This window comes from Borostomias antarcticus (assembly GCF_949987555.1).
Source record: "Borostomias antarcticus genome assembly, chromosome: 23".
NCBI classification, from domain to species: domain Eukaryota; kingdom Metazoa; phylum Chordata; class Actinopteri; order Stomiiformes; family Stomiidae; genus Borostomias; species Borostomias antarcticus.
Window position 1 is genome coordinate 8,432,217 of NC_140256.1, and position 20,705 is coordinate 8,452,921.

Consider the following 20,705-nt stretch of genomic DNA (forward strand, 5'->3'; position numbering starts at 1 on the left):
CTGGAAAGGAGGGTCCGGCCGATAGTCGAACCTCAGATCGAAGAGGAACAATGCGGATTTCGTCCTGATCGTGGAACTACCGACCAGCTCTTCACTCTCGCAGGGATCTTGGAGGGGGCTTGGGAGTTTGCCCAACCTGTCTACATGTGTTTTGTGGACTTGGAGAAGGCTTACGACCGGGTCCCTCGAGAGGTCTTGTGGAGGGTTATGCGGGAGTATGGGGTGAGGGGGTCCCTACTTAGGGCCATCTAATCCCTGTACACCCAGAGCAAGAGCTGTGTCCGGGTCCTCGGCAGTAAGTCGTCTTCCTTTCCGGTGGGTGTTGGCCTCCGCCAGGGCTGCGCTTTGTCACCAATCCTGTTTGTGATTTTCATGGACAGGATATCGAGGCGTAGCCGGGGGGAGGTGGGTTTGCAGTTCGGTGAGCTGGGGATCACGTCACTGCTTTTTGCAGATGATGTGGTCCTGATGGCATCAGCTGCCTGCAACCTCCAGCACTCTCTGGATAGGTTCGCAACTGAGTGTGAAGCGGCTGGGATGAGAATAAGCACTTCTAAATCTGAGGCCATGGTTCTCAGCAGGAAACCGGTGGCCTGTCCGCTCCGAGTAGGAAATGAGTCCTTACCCCAAGTGAAGGAGTTCAAGTATCTGGGGGTCTTGTTCACGAGTGAGGGAACCATGGAGAGGGAGTTTCTGTTCTGCAGTCGCTTTACCGCACTGTTGTGACGAAAAGAGAGCTGAGCCAAAAGGCAAAGCTCTCGATCTACCGGTCTATCTTTGTCCCCACCCTCACCTATGGTCATGAAGGATGGGTCATTACCGAAAGAACGAGATCACGGATACAAGCGGCCGAAATGAGTTTTCTCCGGAGGGTGGCTGGGGTCTCCCTGAGAGATCGGGTGAGAAGTTCAGTCATCCGGGAGAGACTCGGAGTAGAGCCGCTGCTCCTTTGCGTCGAAAGGAGCCAGTTGAGATGGTTCGGGCATCTAGTGAGGATGCCTCCTGGGCGCCTCCCTAGGGAGGTGTTCCAGGCGTGTCCGGCTGGGAGGAGGCCGCGGGGTAGACCCAGGACTAGGTGGCGGGACTACATCTCCGCACTGGCCTGTGAGCGGCTAAAGATTCCCCAGGCAGAGCTGGTTGATGCTGCTAGGGAAAGGGATGTCTGGGGCCCCCTGCTGGAGCTGCTGCCTCCGCGACCCGACCCTGGATAAGCGGATGAAGATGATGATGATGATGATGATGATGACTTCCGCCAGGGGTTCTATTGCTAACGCAAATAGAAGTGGAGAGAGAGGGCAGCCTTGTCTGGTGCCACTCTCCAAAGCAGATTCTACAGATAGTGTATTATTAGTATATATTTTTAATTTAGGCTGTTTGTATAATAGTTTTATAAAATGTCTAGTCTCCTGTGGAAAACCAAAGGCTTCTAATGTTGTAACCAGATAGGGCCATTCAAGTCTACAGTATCAAAGGCTTTTTCTGCCATTACGGGTAAATCTGTTTTTTTTTCATACTGTATAATATTAAAACATGTTCTTGTACAGTATTTGTTTGTAAATGCCTATTTTTAATAAACTGTTTGATTGATGTGTATTAAGTCTGACAAAACCTTTGCTTGTCTATTGCTTATAATTTTTATTAAGTAAAAATTAAGTATTTAAGTATTAAAAATAAGTATTTTATTGTCACAATTTATTAAACGTATAGGCTACAGTATACTGTAGTCTGTAAGGGCCTCTCTGGATTTTCTTGGGTTTAACTGAAATTATTGTTTGATACATGGATTTAGGTATAACTTAATTAAGTGACATATATCAAATAAAGGAGCTATTTTATCCCAAAAAGTTAATTAAAATTCTATAGGAAATCCATCCATAACTGGGGCTTTTTTACATGAAAAGGTTTTAATGATTTCTTATTTTCATCTTCAGTGATTATCTTCTTTAATTGTCTTTAAGATTATCTTCTTTTTTATCTATTGGGATTTGTTTTCATTTTACACAGTCCAAAAAAGATGTTGAGACCAATTCCTTTATTTCTGATTTATACAGAAATAAAGTCTGTCTGATTATGTACTCAGTACTCTGTCTGATTATATACTCCTACCTTCTTCTCACCCTCTCTATGAATATTTCCTTCCAGTTTGAAACCCTTTACTATCATTTCTGCCTCCTGCTCCATCAACCCCCCCTCACTCTCCTCCCTCACCTGCAACAGTGAATAGGCAGAGAGAACGAAAGGGGGGGGGGGGGCGGGAGCACCCCCCTACCCCACCCCCCCAGGGTAGGGTACCAGCAGTGTCCTCATGCACTCACAGCTGCAGTACACAAGGAGGAAATCACTCCTTTAACTGACACTGAGACTGCATGTATGTGTGTGTGTGTGTGTGTGTGTGTGTGTGTAGAGAGACCTTTTCGGCACCATATTGCAGCCTCTGGAGTGTGACGTCAGGCTCCCCACGAGGAAGGCCTGGAGATCAGAGGCCACACCCTAGGGTCCTAGGTCTGAGGTTAGAGGTTAGGGGGTCATACCTGCAGGTTCTTCCTCCAGACGTTGACGGCGGCGAAGGCCAGCTGCATCTGCTTCCTGCGAGCATCTTTGTGCCTCTTGTAGGCAATCTCGATGAAGATGAGGAAGATTCCCGCGACAATGCCCCCGGCAACCAGCATAAACACACCTAGAGAGAGGCAGAGTCGTTCTAAATGAGCGAGTGTGTCTTGAGAGTGGTCAGCTGGGCTGTGGTTGTGATCTGAGAGAGGAGGGAATGGAAGGACAGCAGAGCGGGTGGAGACAGGACCATGTGTGGAAGGTACCGTACAATACGCACCAGCCATGTTCTCAAAAGTGAGCGTTGCCGGGGCGTTGCTCCTGGAGTCACACTCTTGGTACCTGACCCAGGTCTTGTCCAGGTCCTCCATGAAGCCGTTCTCATGGAAACTGCAGGGGTCAGAGGTGAGGGAACAGGTTCATGTGTGTCAGATAAATGGAATAGGACGCGTGCAGAATTATCATATTATATGGAAGAAAGCAGTGTTGGGATTAAAGACCCATTCTAATCATAATTACTAATGTATATTATTGAGCAATATATATTGTTGTAAACCATGGGAAGCTACCAACTCAATTACAAACTTCAGTTACTAACTTAAATATTACAACTAATTTAATTGGATAATTTCAGTTTAGTCCAAATGGATCCAGCCAATGATGTTTGTAACTGAGTATGGTTCAGGTTGTCAGGATACCTCAGTATGGACAGAGAGACGTTCTGCTTCCAGGGGCTGTCCTTCCTCATGCCTATGCCAAAGCCAGAGCGGAAGAACAACTCCCCTGTGGTCACCAGGTCACACTTCTGGGACGCCTCGAATTCCAGCACCGCACTGTCCCAGATGAACGCCTGCAGCTTGCTGAGGGACGAGAGGAGAGAGGGAGGAGGGAGGAGGAGAGAGAGAGAGGGAGGAGGAGAAGGGAGGAGAGAGAGTGATGAGGGAGGAGAGAGAGGGAAGAGAGAGGGAGGAAGGAGGAGGGAGGAAGAGAAGAAGAAGAAAAGAGTAAAGTAAATGTAATGAAACAAGACTGTCATCATTGCCCACCTCTAGGGACGGTAAAACACAGGGGAGCATTCTAACACACACACACACACACACACACACACACACACACACACACACACACATACACACGGCCCATACACACTCACTTGTCTCGTACAGCCTGGATGGCCTCGGCGGCAGACTCATAGTTGTGTTTCTCCATGTGGCGGTACATGGTGCTGAGCTCCACCTGCCGCCGGAAGTAGATGTCCACAGAACTCTGCTTCACTGTGGCGTAGATAAACTTGTCTGATGGGTTACGCAGCTGGAGAGAGGAGACAGGGGAGACTGGAGTCCTTTATTCCATTTTCACATAAGGTATGTGCGCGCTCGTTCAGTTCTGCTGTGCCTGTGTATGTGTGTGTGTGTGTGTGTGTGTGTGTGCTCACCCTGGGGTCGTTGATGCCGGTGATGCGCTCCTCAGGCCGGTCCAGCACCAGGAAGGCTGCCAGGTTGGCAGTATAGGATGCTACGATGATCATGGCAAACCCAGCCCACACCATACCTAAGATTCTAGCTGAGAAACTCCGGGGTGCTCCTGCATACACACACACACACACACACACACACACACACACACACACACACACACACACACACACACACTCACATACACACACACACACACAAACCAATCAAAACGTCAGAAATACTGTATACACACACAACACTGTTTTTTGGGTTAGAATTTTAGCTTTTTCTGTACTGTATTCTTTTCTCAGTTACAGTAGTTCATCTTAACATGATCACAGTCAGTCAGGTATGTACAGGTTATCAGTATGTAGCCTACATGTTATGTACCTTCTCCTATCCCAGAGTTGAGTAGTACTCCCCATGAAAACCACATGGCAGAGGAGAGGGTGAGGGCATCTTCTTCTTCTTCTTCACTGTTTACTTTAAACCTTCCAAATGGGCTGCAGGGTGAGGAGTAGAGAGGGAGGGAGAGAAAGGTTGAGAGAGGGAGAGAGAGAGAGGTGTGTGTGGGAGGGTCAGAGAGAAAGAGGAGGAGATTAATTCTGCTTCCTCCTCACACACTGTCCTGGAGAAATACTTTATTACCTCTGCCCCAGCGACAGCGAAGCTATTAGATTTTGGAGCGAATCCCCCCCCAAAAAAAATTCACGGGCCGGATCCACAAATTAAAACAAAACTTAGAATGAAGCCAGCTCCCTGTGTGGGGGCACGAGAGACATGGGGTCTGGACTGTGTTGTGCGGGCGGAGAGCCTGGAGTGTCGATGTGCACATTCATCAACTGCACATTCTGATCTAACAGGTGTCAGTGACTCACTCATCAGTATCACTTCCTCCCACAACCTGCCCACTGGGATCAAAACTGGGTCCTCTGATTTACAAACACACATGACCACCTCTCATAATCTCAGCTACCTGTTGCACCACTGAACAGCTGCCTCTTCAATGGTGCAAGACAGTATTCATACTGAGGAGTGAGTTTACCCAATTCAACTTGGTTACACTAACAAAATGCATTCATGGGCGGAGATCTGTGCTCTCTGATCACCCTTTCTAGTTCCATATATTATATGTTCAATATGTCTGTTATAATTTATTGGTTTGTTTGTTTGTTTGTTTACCTGAAGCGGTCTAATAGGTAGAGCATCACCGCCACCACGTGGACCGACAGACCCACCAGCAACCACAGTGTGCTCTGGAACGGCTGCATGAATGAGTCCAGAGTACTGCGAGGGATTTCCTACCGACAGCAAGAAAGAGAGAGAGAGAGAGAGAGACAAGGAGAAAGAGAGAGAGAGAGAAAAAGATTTAAAGGTGTCAACACTCACAATGGTATTTCCCACACACTCACAGACAGACATTACATTACATTACATTTACATTAGTCATTTAGCAGACGCTTTTATCCAAAGCGACTAACAATAATTGCATTTAACGTAAGAAAAGCCAATGTACTACTACTTACCAGAACTCATAAGTGCATGTTCTTTCTAAAACAAGTGACTAAGAGCATAATCTAGTGTTGAAGGCAAAGTGCAAGAATAACAATAACAATTGCAATACAGTACAATAAAATACAATAAGTGCTTAGGAGGGAGGATTGTAGTAGTACTAGACAGACATCCACACACACACACACACACACACACACACACACACACACACACACACACACACACACACACACACACACACACACAGACAGTGACTCGTCCATTCACTGCTCGAAGGGCCTGACATCTTCTGGGCTACTGGGAGGAGCAGAGCCTCAGTGGTATTGTCTGAATGGTGGCCCTGATTTAGGGAGAGAGTGTGACCGTATGAGCTGGGTTGTAACTAAAATGAATCACCCACTCCTCTCTTCATTCAGGGTCACCTTAGCAGTAGTGAGCTGAATAAATTCATGTTCTATTACTAGACTGACTGAGTTTGTCTCTGAGCCTGAGTGCCATAGAGAGAGTAGAATATTATGTCCCTGTTGAAGATGTACTTATTTTTATACTAGGTTTATTTCATATACCCTTATTTTTATAATATATAGTATATTACAGAGGGTGCGATTTGTAAAAAAAAAAAATATATATACAGAGGGGAGGACGTTTGAAAACATATATTTTAGCAACTATCCCTCACTATAATGTAGGCCTAATATAACAGAAATTCTGAAATTGATAGTTTTTACATCTGTGGTGGATAAGAAGTGGGTATAATGTGTGTCTGTGGATAACGGACTTGGAGTGGAGCAAGGTGGAGTACTTAAGTTAAAGAGCACCTAACTCGTACGCTAGGTACGCTAGGTACCCTCGACTACACTAGACTACTGCTTTCTAGGGTAGGCTGCCATCCAGTGACCTCAAGATGAAAGCAAACCACAATAGATGTGAGAGGATAATAGCCTATAATACATAGGCTACATGGCAACTATTATGTACCCTATTCTAAGTGCTCTCGTAGTCATGGATGTTATAGCGTAGGCAGGCTACATTACTCGCTATCACTATGCCATTCTGAGGTATTGCGGTTATTAATCTAAAATATATGGTTGCTTTTTTGTAAGAAGTTGCTCCTCTTGTGGTATTCTGGTCTTTGCAGAGTGGTAGAAACTGTAGGCCAATACTGTAGCCTACACTCGTTTTGTCAAGAGCGCAGATCCAATTACTGTAGGCTAACTGAAAAAAAAGAATGCGCATTCACGCAAAGAGTAGTAGTCAGATTCTGCTGTGAGTCGGGAGTAGGTAAATGCGTGGCGGCTCTTTCAGCATGTTAGCTATTTTGAAGGAATTGTGCCATCTGTATTCAATTTTAAGTATTCATTTCAGTGTAGAATGAACGTAAATCTGTTACAGATTACCAGAAGCGGGGATAAGATACATCCCCCCATCAGAGACAGGAAATCAAAAGCAGAGACATGGAAATCCCCTCCATCCCCCCTAGCAAATCGCACGCTGGTACTCCATATTTTAATTCTATGCAAGGCAGGCCTCAAGGCAGGCCTCAGTTCTATGCAAGGCAGGCCTCAAGACTGTAAATAACGGAAAACTTTAAAAAAAAAATGCTGAGTGCCGTATATATTTCTCTGCTGAGTTCAATATTTTGTCTGCTGTCTACCTTCTTGACGAGGATGGTGAGGCCCTGGTACTTGAAGGGCTTGGAGAACTCGATGTACTGAGCACGCTCATTGTTGATGGTGAGAGGAGCTACGATCATGTCGGCCAGGCCGCCCAGCAGCTCCCCCATCATGCCGTTCCACTCCTTCTTATTGCTGTTGTTAACCTGGGAGAGGGACGCATCAAGGAGAGAAGAGGGGGGTGAAAGAGAGTGAAAGATAGAGAGACAGAGCAGAAGCAAGGGAACAACAGAGGGTGAGAGAGAGAGAGAGAGAGAGAGAGAGACCAGAATAGCAAAGGAATCAGAGAAAGAGAGAGAGAGACCAGAATAGCAAAGGAATCAGAGAACAAGCCAGAGATAGATAACAGAAAGTGAAAATGGGTTTTCACACCTGAGTCAGACACAGTGACAATGCTCTTACTGCTAACATGGTTCTACCATTTGGGGAGGAAATAGGCCTACATATCATGAAATATTATTGCAACAGAAGCAGAACACCCCAGCATACTTCCTGTGCTGCATGTGTGTATGGTTTCTAGAAAAATTATACATATTTATATATTTCCTGATGTACCCTACAAGTATCCTACAGTAGTTCTAGTATCCTAGTAGGGTACATAAATAATAATAAAGCTACATAGTGGACTGCTGTCTCGTCGGCCAAGTTATTGTATACAGTATTCTACTGTAGCGCTAGAGTTGAATCCTGAAGTGTGGAGGTCCCAGGTGTACAGCCAGGCCTCTCGCAGTCCCTCCAGATCATACTCACGCGCTCCTGGGTACCAAACTTCCCATCAGCCACCAGGTGAACCTCGTAGGTGAAGTTCATGGTTGACGCCAGCCTAATCAGCAGGTCGATACAGAAACCGTAGCAACACTGAGGCACTATGGGCTGGCCTGGAACCAAACAAACAACAACATTGGAAACTGTCACAACACCAAACAGCTGTGTGTGTGTGTGTGTGTTTGTGTGTGTGTGTGTGTGTTTGTTTGTGTGTGTGTGTGTGTGTGTGTGTGTGCACCTGGGATGGTTCCGTTGGGTCCGTTGCAAATGACTTTCTTCATGGACATTCCGTTGACTGCCTTCTCCTCCTTGCACGTACCATCACTCTTGGTGGCTTGGACATAGACGAAGGGCTCCTGATGGATGGTCACTATCTGAGAGAGAGACAGAGTCATGCATACAGTCGTCACTTTGGAGCCTGGGGTTATGTATGAGGCCATAGTGTGATGGAGGTGGTTCAGTGACCAAGATACAGTAACATATATTGATTAACCTGCTGCCTAAAGCCGGGTCCACATACAGAGTTTTTAAGCAATTTTACAAAATTTCATAGCTGTAACTGCGTACTTGAAAGTTCTTAATTGACATTTTCAAGGTTCAACCTGTCAAATCTAATGGAAGGACTCCAACCAGACAGACTTTCTATAACTTGTCGCAGCCATTATATGTAACCCTGTTTAAGGCCTTTAGACATGAGTCACTCCTGAGCTCACATCTACAGTAGGCTTCAGCTTAGTTTGTTTCTGTATGTATTTAGTGCCAGAAACTGGGCTTTGATCCTGGCTTCAGTCACTATTGACTGCTGATGTGTTTGGCAGATACAGTTCCATACAGCAGACTGAGCAGGTGATGAATAGGGAATGGTGATGTTGCTACAGGAGGAGAGGGGTGTCTCCATGAACCCTAGAGTGACTGGAGTCATCATAATCCTACACAGTTTTCTTATTCTGGTGTAGGATTCTTCTGTTTCTATGGTATTGTGACCTTCAGCCTGGTGGACATCTGGTATCCTCGGGGCTTCTCTGTCTCTCCTCCAGGCCAGATTATCTTCCTTTGGCTGTTCATCACCACCTGAAGAGACAACATACATGCACGCACGCACACACACACACACACACACACACACACACACACACACACACACACACACACACACACACACACACACACACACACATACACACAATGGTTAGACATGTGCTGTTAACCTACACACACACGCACACACACACACATGCACACACACACACACACACACACACACGCACGCACGCATGCACACCCACACACACACACACACACACACACACCATTAACCTTTATATAACTACACACCATGTACATTCCACCACCCCACTCCCCAAGCCCTGGGTCCCATCCTTTAAATTATGATAAAATCACTGATACTAAATTATGGCACCAGCCCATGAATATTTCATGAACACCTCAATCAAAGAGTCACTGTATAATGTAAACTGTTTAATGTGTGTATTATGTACATCTGTGACATCTCCTCTAAGTCCCCTTGCTACCCTGCCCTGTCCTGCCATGGCCTGGTCTACCCTGCCCTGTCCTGCCATGGCCTGGTCTACCCTGCCCTGTCCTGCCATGGCCTGGTCTAGCCTGCCCTGTCCTGCCATGGCCTGGTCTACCCTGCCCTGTCCTGCCATGGCCTGGTCTAGCCTGCCAGAGACATATTTAAGACTTATAGTTGGCAAGTACAACGCTGCAAACAGGAAGTACAGTAGTCAAGCCTCCATAAAATGCTCAAGCAGAGATTGAGTAGAAGTGCTATTAGGGCTGTGATACCTGTGTTCCATTGAACACGCCCACTTGCACCATGCGGGTCTTGTGGTAGTTGAGGATGCTGTAGGTGGCGAAGCGCCGGTCGCCGTCATCGTTGAACTCAATCCTCCCTGTATGACCTTCTGGGTACTTAGTCGCCATCAGCACTCTGGAGGGAAGAGATATCATCAGAGTATGACCTTGAGGGTGGGTTGATGAGTGAGGTCATCAGTGTGTGATGTGATGGGAGTTGATAAGTAGGATGTGGGTGGAGCTTTGAAGTGAGGAAAGGAGGAGAAGGACATTTTCTGCTGTTTTGGACCAGTCAGTTCTTTCTTTCTTATAATAATTTGTATTTTTTTTCATGTTTTTTAATGTACGTATGTTTTACGGTTCTGACCTTTTGAAGAGTGGTCCAGTCCTCCAGATGTTGGTGTTCCCCACGCAGCCTCTGGGTGGTTCTGTGATGTTCTCTTTCTCAAACAGCTCCTGAATGGACTGAGCCACAATCGCCACCGCGTCGTTGATGTGGGCCGACTCGTTCTTCCCGTTGATGAGTTGCAGACCCAGCAAGCCTGGCCGGTCCACAACACCACAGCACAACAGGCTTTAGACTAAGCTCTAGAGCGGACGGCTCACAGAGACAGCAGTACTGAGGTCAGCTTTAAGATTATATTAAGGTAAAAGGTATGACTAACTGTATTGCAATACAACATGCTTGTCCTGTAGATACTGTAGCTACAGGTACACTCTCAGAAAAAGGGGGTCCCAAAGGGTTCTAATGTTGTCCTTGTAGGAGAACACAGAAAAAAAACATTTTGGTTCCTTGCTGAACCTTTTATTAGTGAAAAGGCTCTAGCTGGAACCCTATGAAATGGTTCTAACTGGAACCAAACAGGGGTTCCTCAGTGGAATGTTCCTCTTCAGGGACAATGAAAAACCCAGTGGTTCTACAGTAGGTAGCACCTTTTTTCTCTAAGAGTGTAGCTACAGTATGTCTTGTCCCTGAGGACAGGGGTTGGGTGGGGGAGGCTAGACATTGACCAGGGTTAGGGTAGCCAGGCCATGTTGCAGTGAGGGTTACCACAGAGCAGTGTGTAGCAGAACCGGGACAGAGAAAAGGCAGTAGGAGCTTACCCTGGAGGACCAGATCTACTTCAATGTGGGAGAGAGCAGTGCCACACACTGTGCCTATCAACCCTCAGTATGACAGCCTCGAGGTCTCACATTAATGTGAACTCAAACCAAAGCAGATTACCACAACACCTCTAAGCCACTGCTGTCTATGGAAAGAAACGGCGAAAACACGACACTAAAGATGAAACAACAAAAGATGTTAGGACACTTAAGCACACAGTACAATGAGAGAAAAAACACTTGTTTGGAACCTTTAAACATGAAACAGAAAAAATGTTTAAACGTTCAAACAGTAAAATGCGTAACACACACATTGCACACACAAATTTTGCTGATGAGGATCAAAACTGCATAATAATAACAACAGCAAGATGGCCAGCACGACCAATCTGGCACAGCGTCTGTGAACAAGGGAGGAGTGAGGGAGGGGGTAGAGGACTAGTACGTACCATCTGGAGCCTCGCTCAGAGCTTTACCAGACATCTCCCTTTCCCCGACCAGCCACACGTAGCCAGACCCCGTCATGTTCACCTGCCGTGCAGCCTTGTAAACAGACGCAGCATCATCCTCGCTGGAAACACACACAGAAAGACAGAAAGACCAGTAGAAAAATAATTAAGCAATAGAACTGAGGAGGGAAGGGGGGAGGAGGGGAGAAGGGGAGAGCAGGAGGAGAGGAGGGGAGTAGGGGAGGGCAGGAAGAGAGTGGAGGAGGGCAGGTGAAATGGAGGGGAGGAGGAGGTGAGCGTTTGGTAGGAGGGGAGGAGGACATACCGTACCGTACCTGGCAGAGAGGATGATGACACGTGCCTCCAGGTCCTTGGCCTCCAGCAGCAGAGACGTCAGGTTGGTCTCTGGGCTGAACAGGAGAACTTTCTCTGCCTGTAGTTGGTTAGGGGAGAGCGTTAGCCCTGAGGGAACACCCACCCACCCAGCCCTGCTCATCTCAGGCCCCCCTCAAGGGAGCTCATCTGGAGGAGGGCAAAAATATGGACAAAAAAGGTTTCCAAGGTAATCTGCTCAACTGAAAAAATCGAAGCTGGAAGGAGCGGGTGAAAAACCAGTTGTGCGCTTGGTGCATGCAAACTGAGGGGTATTCAGGCTCCACATAGGGACGTGCATGTTAGAGGAAGAGCAGGAGGACTGATGCAACCGCAAATCAAAAAAGGGAGGTGAGGATAAAGAAGGAGGGTGCTGGTGGTGGAGGTGGAGCTTTCTTTCCCAACGGAAGTGATGCTGTAGAAAGGCTGGAGGTACCATCTGGGTAGTGGCTGTTTCACATGGCCAGATCTCCATAGATTCGCTCAAAAGGAACTTGCAATCTCCTTGGTTTGAACAACATGCAACCCTGAACACCCAAATTAAAAAAGTGAGGTGGTGGATAAGGAGGAGGGGTGAGGTGGGGCAGGGGTGGATGTGGGGGCGTTTCATTTCGCTGAAAGTAGGAGACTAAAAACCCATTCTCGATTAAAAATGATTTAAAAAAAAAAAAGAGGTATAAAAGACGTGCCACCAGGATAAGGGTATCTCTGGAAATCGGTTGGTTGACTGTTTAGATTGGTTGCTATTGGCTACGGTCTGAGGTTGGTGGGCGGCGTGCATTGGCCATGCAAGTATACCTTGGGTCCTCGCTTGTTGTCATAGGACAGTTGGTCGAGGTTTTCATAGTTCCTGTTTTTAGTCTGATGAGTAATGTGCACAGAGAAAATATGCAGACACAGAAGAATATTATAAACATTTATAAATGGTGTGCAGTAAAGCATTCCAACAAATCTCCACTTTTCTGCTTCAAATTGGGATTCCTAACTCTAGGGCTCGCAAAACATCAAAGGGTGTGTACACTACGGCAGGCAGTAGCTCTGAGAGCCTGAATAAGTTACAGTAGCTGACTGGATTACTAGCTGTCTGACTGGCTATATAACCTCCTTGGACTGGCTGGCTGACTGACTGACTGACTGACTGACTGACTGACTGGCTGGCTGGCTGGCTGGCTGGCCAGTCTGTCTGTCTGTCTGTCTGTCTGTCTGTCTGTCTGTCTGTCTGTGTTAGCTATCTATCTGTCTGTTTGCCTGGGCTACCTATCTGTCTGTTTATCTGTATGCCTGTCTGTCTGTCTGTCTGCCGGCCTGCCTGCCTATCAGTCTGTCTGTCTGTCTGTCTGTCTGTCTGTCTGTCTGTCTGTCTGTCTGTCTGTCTGTCTGTCTGTCTGTCTGTCTGTCTGTCTGTCTGCCACTCTGGGCTGTCTGTCTGTTGGTCTGTCAGTCTGTCTGCCTGGGTTAGCTATCTGTCTGACTGTCTATCTCTATGGCTGTCTGTCTGTGTTAGATATCTATCTATCTATCTATCTATCTATCTATCTATCTATCTATCTATCTATCTATCTATCTATCTATCTATCTATCTATCTATCTATCTATCTATCTATCTATCTATCTATCTATCTATCTATCTATCTATCTATCTATCTATCTATCTATCTATCTATCTATCTATCTATCTATCTATCTATCTATCTATCTATCTATCTATCTATCTATCTATCTATCTATCTATCTATCTATCTATCTATCTATCTATCTATCTATCTATCTATCTATCTATCTATCTATCTATCTATCTATCTATCTATCTATCTATCTATCTATCTATCTATCTATCTATCTATCTATCTATCTATCTATCTATCTATCTATCTATCTGAATCCTGCACCATGATGTGCATTTCATATCAAAGCTGGCTTTCAGTTACAGTATAGAGAGACAAAATAAATCAAAAGGATGCTGCTGGCTCTGGGTTATTCAAAATACTGTATAATCAATAAAATATTCAACTATCAAATATTCAGCAAGTAGAAATCCTAAAAGATAACAGCATCACCCAGCTTTACGAATACATCTTTTCATGTTCATCTCATTAAAATTCTCCATTTCCTGAGGCTCTCAGAATCTTTTTATAGCGCCAACCTGATCTGATACTAAAGAAACCAAACGTTTGCTTGTTTCTACTTTCACTACATTCCAATCCATATTTCTTATTCTGCTTAAATGCTGATTTCCTTTTCTGTTTATACAATCAATCATGACAGGCAGATGGTGTGTCTAGTCTGTGAACCCATGGCTACAGACACAGCGAAGAACAGTCCTCTATTCAGGCAGCTTAAGACCTTTCTCTTCATCTGTAGATGTGTATAAAGACATACACTGAATATCTACTATTTTTATTAGAAAGATCACTTAACAGAATCACATATAGCTCATACAGAAGTTTTACCTTCTGAAAGGTAAAAGTCTGAAATCAAATTCTCCCAGCAGTCACACATTTGAGTAATCAACACAAATCCCAGCTTGGTTCTAGCTCATCCCTCCACCCCTCCTACTTCCAGCACCTCTAACCCCTCCTCTCCAGCATCTCTCACCCCTCCTCTCCAGCACCTCTCACCCCTTCTCTCCAGCACCTCTCACCCCTTCTCTCCTGTCTCATAGTTCTCTCAGAGGGGGTTTGGGACATTGACAAAACAGTGAGTAACATTAGGATGAGTTGATCTGTACAGCTACAACCACTGTTGTCTCTGCCCCTGTCTGTTTCACTGTTCACACACGCACGCACGCATGCCCGCACACACACACACGTGTAAGCCCAGTCTTCTTGCTGGGGCACGTCTCTGAATACATTAACATTAATGTTGAAACAGCAGAAGACAAGTTCACGCCTCCACAGCGTAGCGTATGAACAACACGGATCCCGATACACATCATTCATTATGTATGGCCTTCCAGCCGCCGATACACAGCCGGCTGGCTGGGAGACCTATAGCACAGCCCTGAGACTTCCAACACTCAGTACTACTGAAATAAACAACACAGTACCAACAGATCATTAGGAGTAATCCATATCTGTTCCTTGGAGACAGGCAAGACCAGATCAAAGCTGAGGGTTTTCAGAGTATGGCTTATCTGAAAAGTCACCCACCAGAACCTGGATTGTGTAGAGCCTGCCTACACCAATCAGAACCAGACCCGATTGATCTTCAAATGGATCACCAAATGATCACAAATCGATGAACCAGAACACGGCACATGCAGTAATAACTGACTAATAAGAGCTGTAGCGATCCAAAAACAGACAAATCGGAACCTGACCTATACAGTACTGTCAGATGTCAGATGTTTTGCAGAGCCCCAGGTTAGAGTCCCGCCTTGCGCTGTAGTTGTAGATGGACACACAGTCTGACTATGGGGAAAGCAAGGTGGGATGAGTAGAAGAGTACAGAGATCGGCCAGGTAGCCACTTAGGGAAGCAGCTGAGGCCTCTGGCGTAAATAAAGTTAGCCAAGATGGGGAGAGGCGACTGAGGCTAACGCAACAGAAAATAACTGAATCACTCACAGCACAGGACTTTTTGGTGAATACTGAGTAGTAGGTTAGACACACAGAGACAGTACTGCACACGTTGACAGACGGACAGACTGTACTGCACACCCACAGACAGACAGACAGAGACAAACACAGACAGACAGACAGACAGACAGACAGACAGACAGACAGACACAGACAGACAGCATGTGGGAGGTGTGTGGTCTCCGCACATCTCACCTTTGTCTCCCTCTCCTCCAGGAGGGTCTCCAGTTTCTTCTGGGCGGCCCTCCCCTCGTGGTCGTCACTGACGATGAGGATGATGTGGTTCCAGCGGAACTCCCGCATCATGTCGAACCACACCTGGGCCTGATGGGAGTAGGGAGGCACAGTCCGCAGGAAAGACAGGTGGATGCTCTGGAAGAGAGAAGGAGGGAGAGGAGATGATAGGGGGAGGGGAGCGGGATAAGAGCAGGAGGGGGGTGGGGCGGGGGGGGGGGTAGGAGAGAAGAGAAGAGCAGGAGAGGAAGAGGGAAAGGGAGGGTGAGGGGAGGAGGAGAGGACAGGAGGAGGGGGTAGAGGAGCAGAGAGGAGGGAGGGAGATACGTAGCGATGGAAGTAGGACAGAGGGAGGAGAGAAAAGAGAGGAGGGACGATGTGAGCTGGACAGTAACACGTGACACTCCCAAGCATGGGGTTCTCTGATTGGGTTCTCCGACTTTCATCAGCTACTCAGTATCGCTCAAGTGAAACCATGTGTGATGTCATGGCTCTGTCTAGGACACGCAGCAGCAAGCGCAGTGTTCCATCATCGCTAGACCTTTAGTAGGGAGGCATAGGGCAAACAGGGGGGATGGGGACGACGTTCCTCCCAGAAGAATAAGGTAACTCTGGAAATCTTCCGCAGGCATGTACCATTCCAGAATGAGATAAACACACATGAGTGCATGTCTGACCCCCACCCCCAAGCCCTGTGGCAGAAGGCCGGCCGATGATGACAGTGAGTAAATGTGACAGGCTGACCAGAACGGCACAGGACTATGTGGTATGTGACTAATATCTTTCTGGTGGGTGACATATGGAGGTTGGGCCCTGCCGGGCAATGGGCAGGCCCGGACTGGCACACAGGTGGGTGTGTGTGTGTGTATCCTCTCTGATGGTGTGCCTGAGGAGCAGATGCCACTGGAAAAAGGATGAGGTGAGGATGAGGAGGAGGATGATTGACCACAGGTGTTCAGCTCACATTCTCTGATAAAGATGGTGATGACCATCATATTAATGATGATGATGATGATGATGATGTTAATGATGATGATGATGGGGCATATAATAACAGTGGTAACACTGAGTTGTCTGAGCTAATCCAGCACAAACATCAGCTCTGGAAGATAGCTAAGACCTCCAAGACCATCTCTGACTGGCAATCTTTCAGGGAACTAAGGAACAAATGCACTCAATCGATCAGGAAAGCAAAAGCTAACTTTTATAAACAACAATTATCCACGTGGCCCTGACCCCAGACTATTCTGGAAGACTGTTAAAACCACGGAAAACAAAAATGCATCCTCCCAACTACCTACTGCCATCAAATATGAGGACACTATCACCTCAGACAAAGCCACCATGGTGGACTGGAATAATAAGCACTTTGCTAGGGCTGGTTATGCTTTTGCAGCTGCCACGCCCTCCTTCTCCTTCCGGTCACTAGTTTGGACCCTTACAAATCTGCTGGACCAGATGATCTGGACCCCTTCTTTTGAAGTTGGCAGCTCACATTATCTCAGCCCCGATCACTTATCTGTTTAATCTCTCTTTGTTCTCCTCTGAACTCCCCAAGGACTGGAAATCTGCTGCAGTCATTCCTCTATTCAAGGGAGGCGACAAGTTAGATCTCAATTGTTATAGGCCCATATCCATCCTGCCTTGCCTCTCCAAAGTCCTTGAGAAATTGCCAAATTGGTCAACACTCAGCTCACTAACCATCTGGAGTCTAACATTATTCTCTGCACTATGCAATTCGGCTTCAGAGCTGGCTATGGGTGCACTTCTGCTACACTCAAAGTGCTAAACGACATTATATGTGCCCTTGACGCTAAGCATTATAGTGTGCAGCTGGATTTATCGACCTGGCAAAGGCCTTTGATTCTGTGGACCACAGCATCCTGCTTGACAGACTCAAGGACTTGGGACTTGCAAACAATTGTTTGACTTGGTTTAGTAGTTACCTCTCTGACCGTGTACAGTTCGTGAAAGCTGAGGGCTTGTTGTCTGATCCACTGTCTCTGTCTATGGGTGTACTTCAGGGTTCCATTCTTGGCCCTACGTTATTTTAGATTTATATAAATAATGTCGCTCATCACTACCAATTCACACATCCATTTATATGCCGACGACACAATTTTGTATACATCTGACCCCTCCCTGGACTCTGCCTTGACCTCTTTACAACAGAGCTTTGACAACATTCAATATGCCTATCGATTTGCTGACGGGGGGACGGGGACGGTGCAGACAGTTTTTTTTGTTGTTGTTGTTGTTTGTCGGACGATTTGTTGACGGGGGGTACGGAACTTTGGTCTTAAATTCTGGACCTTTGGTCGTGAGGGTGGGTTCGTTTGATCCACCCGACCCCCCCCCCCTCTTTACATTTGTTTAGGATTTTATGTGCTCCGACCTGTTTAACCTCTGCCTCTTGGCCAGGTCATCATTGTAAATGAGAATTTGTTCTCAATGGACTTACCTGGTTAAATAAAAAATTATGATGATGATGATGATTATGATGATGATGATGATGTCGCAGCCAATTGTGGTGATGGTAATGGCAATGAAGATGATGACGACCAGGCATGGATCTTCAGCCTACTTTGTCGGAGTAGATGGACATGCGCGTGGTGAGGCCGACCACAGGGATGCGGTAGAATCCAGCGGTGTAGGAGACTGGCGTTGGAGTCAGGTGGTCATTGGACTGCGGAGGGTGGCTCACCAGAATGGCATACACCTGCAGGGAGACAGAGGACAGCATCAGGAGCTGGGCACAACACATGTATAAACACATACACACACACACACACACACATACACACACACACACAGCCAGGGGGCAGGATTGGACTGAGAGCTGATCTAACTCTAACACGTAGACGTACATGCACACTTCTGCTTTGATTTCCCTAATTGGTGTAATCAGTAACAGTAGAGTCAGTGCAGTATGTGCATCCCTGCTAAATATTATTATGCTGTAGAATTTACGCCTGAGAGCTGTCCAAATACACAACAAGCAAGCTTGGTTGTTACAGTAGGCTTACCCTTACCAATATGGTCATGGCATATATATATATAGAAGGCTACTCCATGCACACAGAGGGAGGAGAGAGCATGTAAAGGCCTAGGCTTTAGGGAACTGTAGGGATGAGACAGAGAGAGAGAGAGATGGGGGGCGGGGGGGTTGAGAGAGCTCTCTGAGTGCTCCAGCACGCACGTCACCACTGGCATTCTAATCCAAGCCGTGGTGGTGGTGAGTGCTATAATCTCCCTTCCCCATCACCATATCCGTGCTGCCCTATACTCATGGCAACAAAGCAGCTGTCAGATGGCTTGCCCGACGCCATGTTGGCCTCATTTTCCTTTCAAAGAAAAGACGTGGACCCTCGTACACTTCAGAGCACTAGCAGGTTATGTCTCCGATCACCTTTACCGCAGGCCCATCTCTAGCCCTGGTCTGACACGGTTGCACCGTCTCAGACAAAAAGGTCTGGGATTGCTTGACCCCTATAAAACACCAGCGGCCGCAGCCTTCACAGCCGCTGTATTCATTTCAGTCGTTGGGCGCTCCCATCAGAAATCAGTTTCTACCCTGGGAGGCTACAATATGACAGCGCGAGCTTAACGCTTACTCATCCAGCATTTCAAACAGCGGAGGGACAATCCTAATGGATTTGATATGTCTGTGTACTGAGGGCTAGGGCTAGGTTAAGTAGGCTATACCATATATACCAAGAAGGCTATATGAATAAAGGCCACTGTTGAAATTGAAGGACATCCTTTGAAGTGGTCTAAAGAAAAGAGACTATACTTTTTCTGCTTTTGAGAAACACCTGTTCCTCCATTCAACAAGCAGGCATGATACAGGTACAATCCTCTACATACAAAATAGAAAAGATTCAAAAGATTCCCTTTCTCTCCCGCTCTCTCTCTTTTCTCTCTCACTTACACACACACACACTTACACGCACGCGCCCACCCACACACACACTTTCTATGCATAATGCCCATTTATGCAAATAATGGATATTCATAGTTCACCGTTTCATCATTCAGACACCCCCCCCCCCCCCACACACACACACACACATTCTAAAGGTGCTGTCTGTGAATGAGCAGGGTTGTAAACACGGGGATCATAATAGACCGGGTCACTCTCTCTTGTCCCCTCCCCCCTTCCCTGGAGACATAGGTGGGATCAAACGTTAGCCTACCTGGCTGGAGATAAGGTCCTCGCAGACGGAGAGGGCCATCTGAATGGCGTTGGGTTTGTGAGTAACAGATATGGCGTTCATCTTGAACTTGTCCTTCCCGTACAGCTTGTTGGCCTCGGCAACCGCTTCCTTGAACACCTGTTCGTACCTTTTCTGGCTCAGCACCGCGCCGATGTTCACCATCTTTGGCTCGCAGACACCGCGAGCGCAGGAGCAGGAGATGAAGATGGCAAGGAGAAATAGAAAACGCATTTTTGAATGATACCAAGTCGGACCCAGGCTGAGTCTTTAGCCTACTGTTGACTGATTGTTGTGTGTCGTAGTCTTGTAGAAATGTCCTGTTTACCAAGCCTGCATGTACGGACCGCGCGTCCTCCCGACCCTGCCAGAGATACCAGTGGAATGTGATTACACCAAAACGCCCTGTCTAGGAATGTGCATCATGGTTTTCTTGTTTTCAAGATGACCTTTTAACATGTCCTAGACACTCCGATGTGGGAAAAGGAAACGAATTTTTTTCTTTTTTCTTTGCTGGTATCCTGTTGATCTCCTTTGTTGATTCTTGGATTTGTCATATATTGTAGGAATTAGCCAATTCAGAGATCAGTTAATCAGTTGTGTTCGAACTGGAATTATCTCCCTCTTTGATCGGCGCATGTGTCCTTGCGCCTGCTCACGTCTCCGACCGAGGTTCGGCTCTGCCGAAGGTCCAAGTACCTGATGCTCTGCGCGAGTGGCTGTCCTTGGTCCTGAAATCGTGCCCGCGCAGTTCTGCGCGTGTCCCAGAGACTCATTCCGCTTGTAGCTCATTCCGCTCGAGCGGATATTTGAATTAATATAACGATATTTAGGCTACAACTCTGTCAGGGGTGGTTCTTAATATTAATGACGGATTTAAATATGGACTAGCCTAATAGGTAGCCTATAAATGAACATAGGCTATGGACTGGAAAGATTAATTCTGTCCTATTCAATTGAATAGGAAAGCTACACGAGGA

The 20,705-nt window shown here is 46.7% G+C and overlaps 1 protein-coding gene across 3 annotated transcripts in view; it reads right to left on the bottom strand.

The window, feature by feature from the left end:
- LOC311325031 (glutamate receptor ionotropic, NMDA 1-like) overlaps window positions 1-19,959 on the bottom strand; it is a gene marked incomplete at both ends in the record, with an annotated part of 27,488 nt that extends 7,529 nt beyond the window's left edge. For 2 of the 3 annotated variants that reach the window (XM_084457669.1, XM_084457668.1), the window contains 19 exons: window positions 2,532-2,677; window positions 2,828-2,937; window positions 3,246-3,407; window positions 3,701-3,858; window positions 3,983-4,131; window positions 4,395-4,507; window positions 5,187-5,305; window positions 7,174-7,338; window positions 7,943-8,070; window positions 8,196-8,331; window positions 8,942-9,028; window positions 9,767-9,911; window positions 10,143-10,317; window positions 11,329-11,450; window positions 11,664-11,761; window positions 12,499-12,561; window positions 15,473-15,649; window positions 18,096-18,230; window positions 19,708-19,959. In XM_084457669.1, the coding sequence (XP_084313795.1) occupies window positions 2,532-2,677; window positions 2,828-2,937; window positions 3,246-3,407; window positions 3,701-3,858; window positions 3,983-4,131; window positions 4,395-4,507; window positions 5,187-5,305; window positions 7,174-7,338; window positions 7,943-8,070; window positions 8,196-8,331; window positions 8,942-9,028; window positions 9,767-9,911; window positions 10,143-10,317; window positions 11,329-11,450; window positions 11,664-11,761; window positions 12,499-12,561; window positions 15,473-15,649; window positions 18,096-18,230; window positions 19,708-19,959 (2,640 nt within the window). The remainder of the gene's footprint in view (window positions 1-2,531; window positions 2,678-2,827; window positions 2,938-3,245; window positions 3,408-3,700; window positions 3,859-3,982; window positions 4,132-4,394; window positions 4,508-5,186; window positions 5,306-7,173; window positions 7,339-7,942; window positions 8,071-8,195; window positions 8,332-8,941; window positions 9,029-9,766; window positions 9,912-10,142; window positions 10,318-11,328; window positions 11,451-11,663; window positions 11,762-12,498; window positions 12,562-15,472; window positions 15,650-18,095; window positions 18,231-19,707) is intronic. The other variant, XM_084457670.1, reaches the window with a different exon arrangement.
- Between the last annotated feature and the right edge of the window lie 746 nt (window positions 19,960-20,705).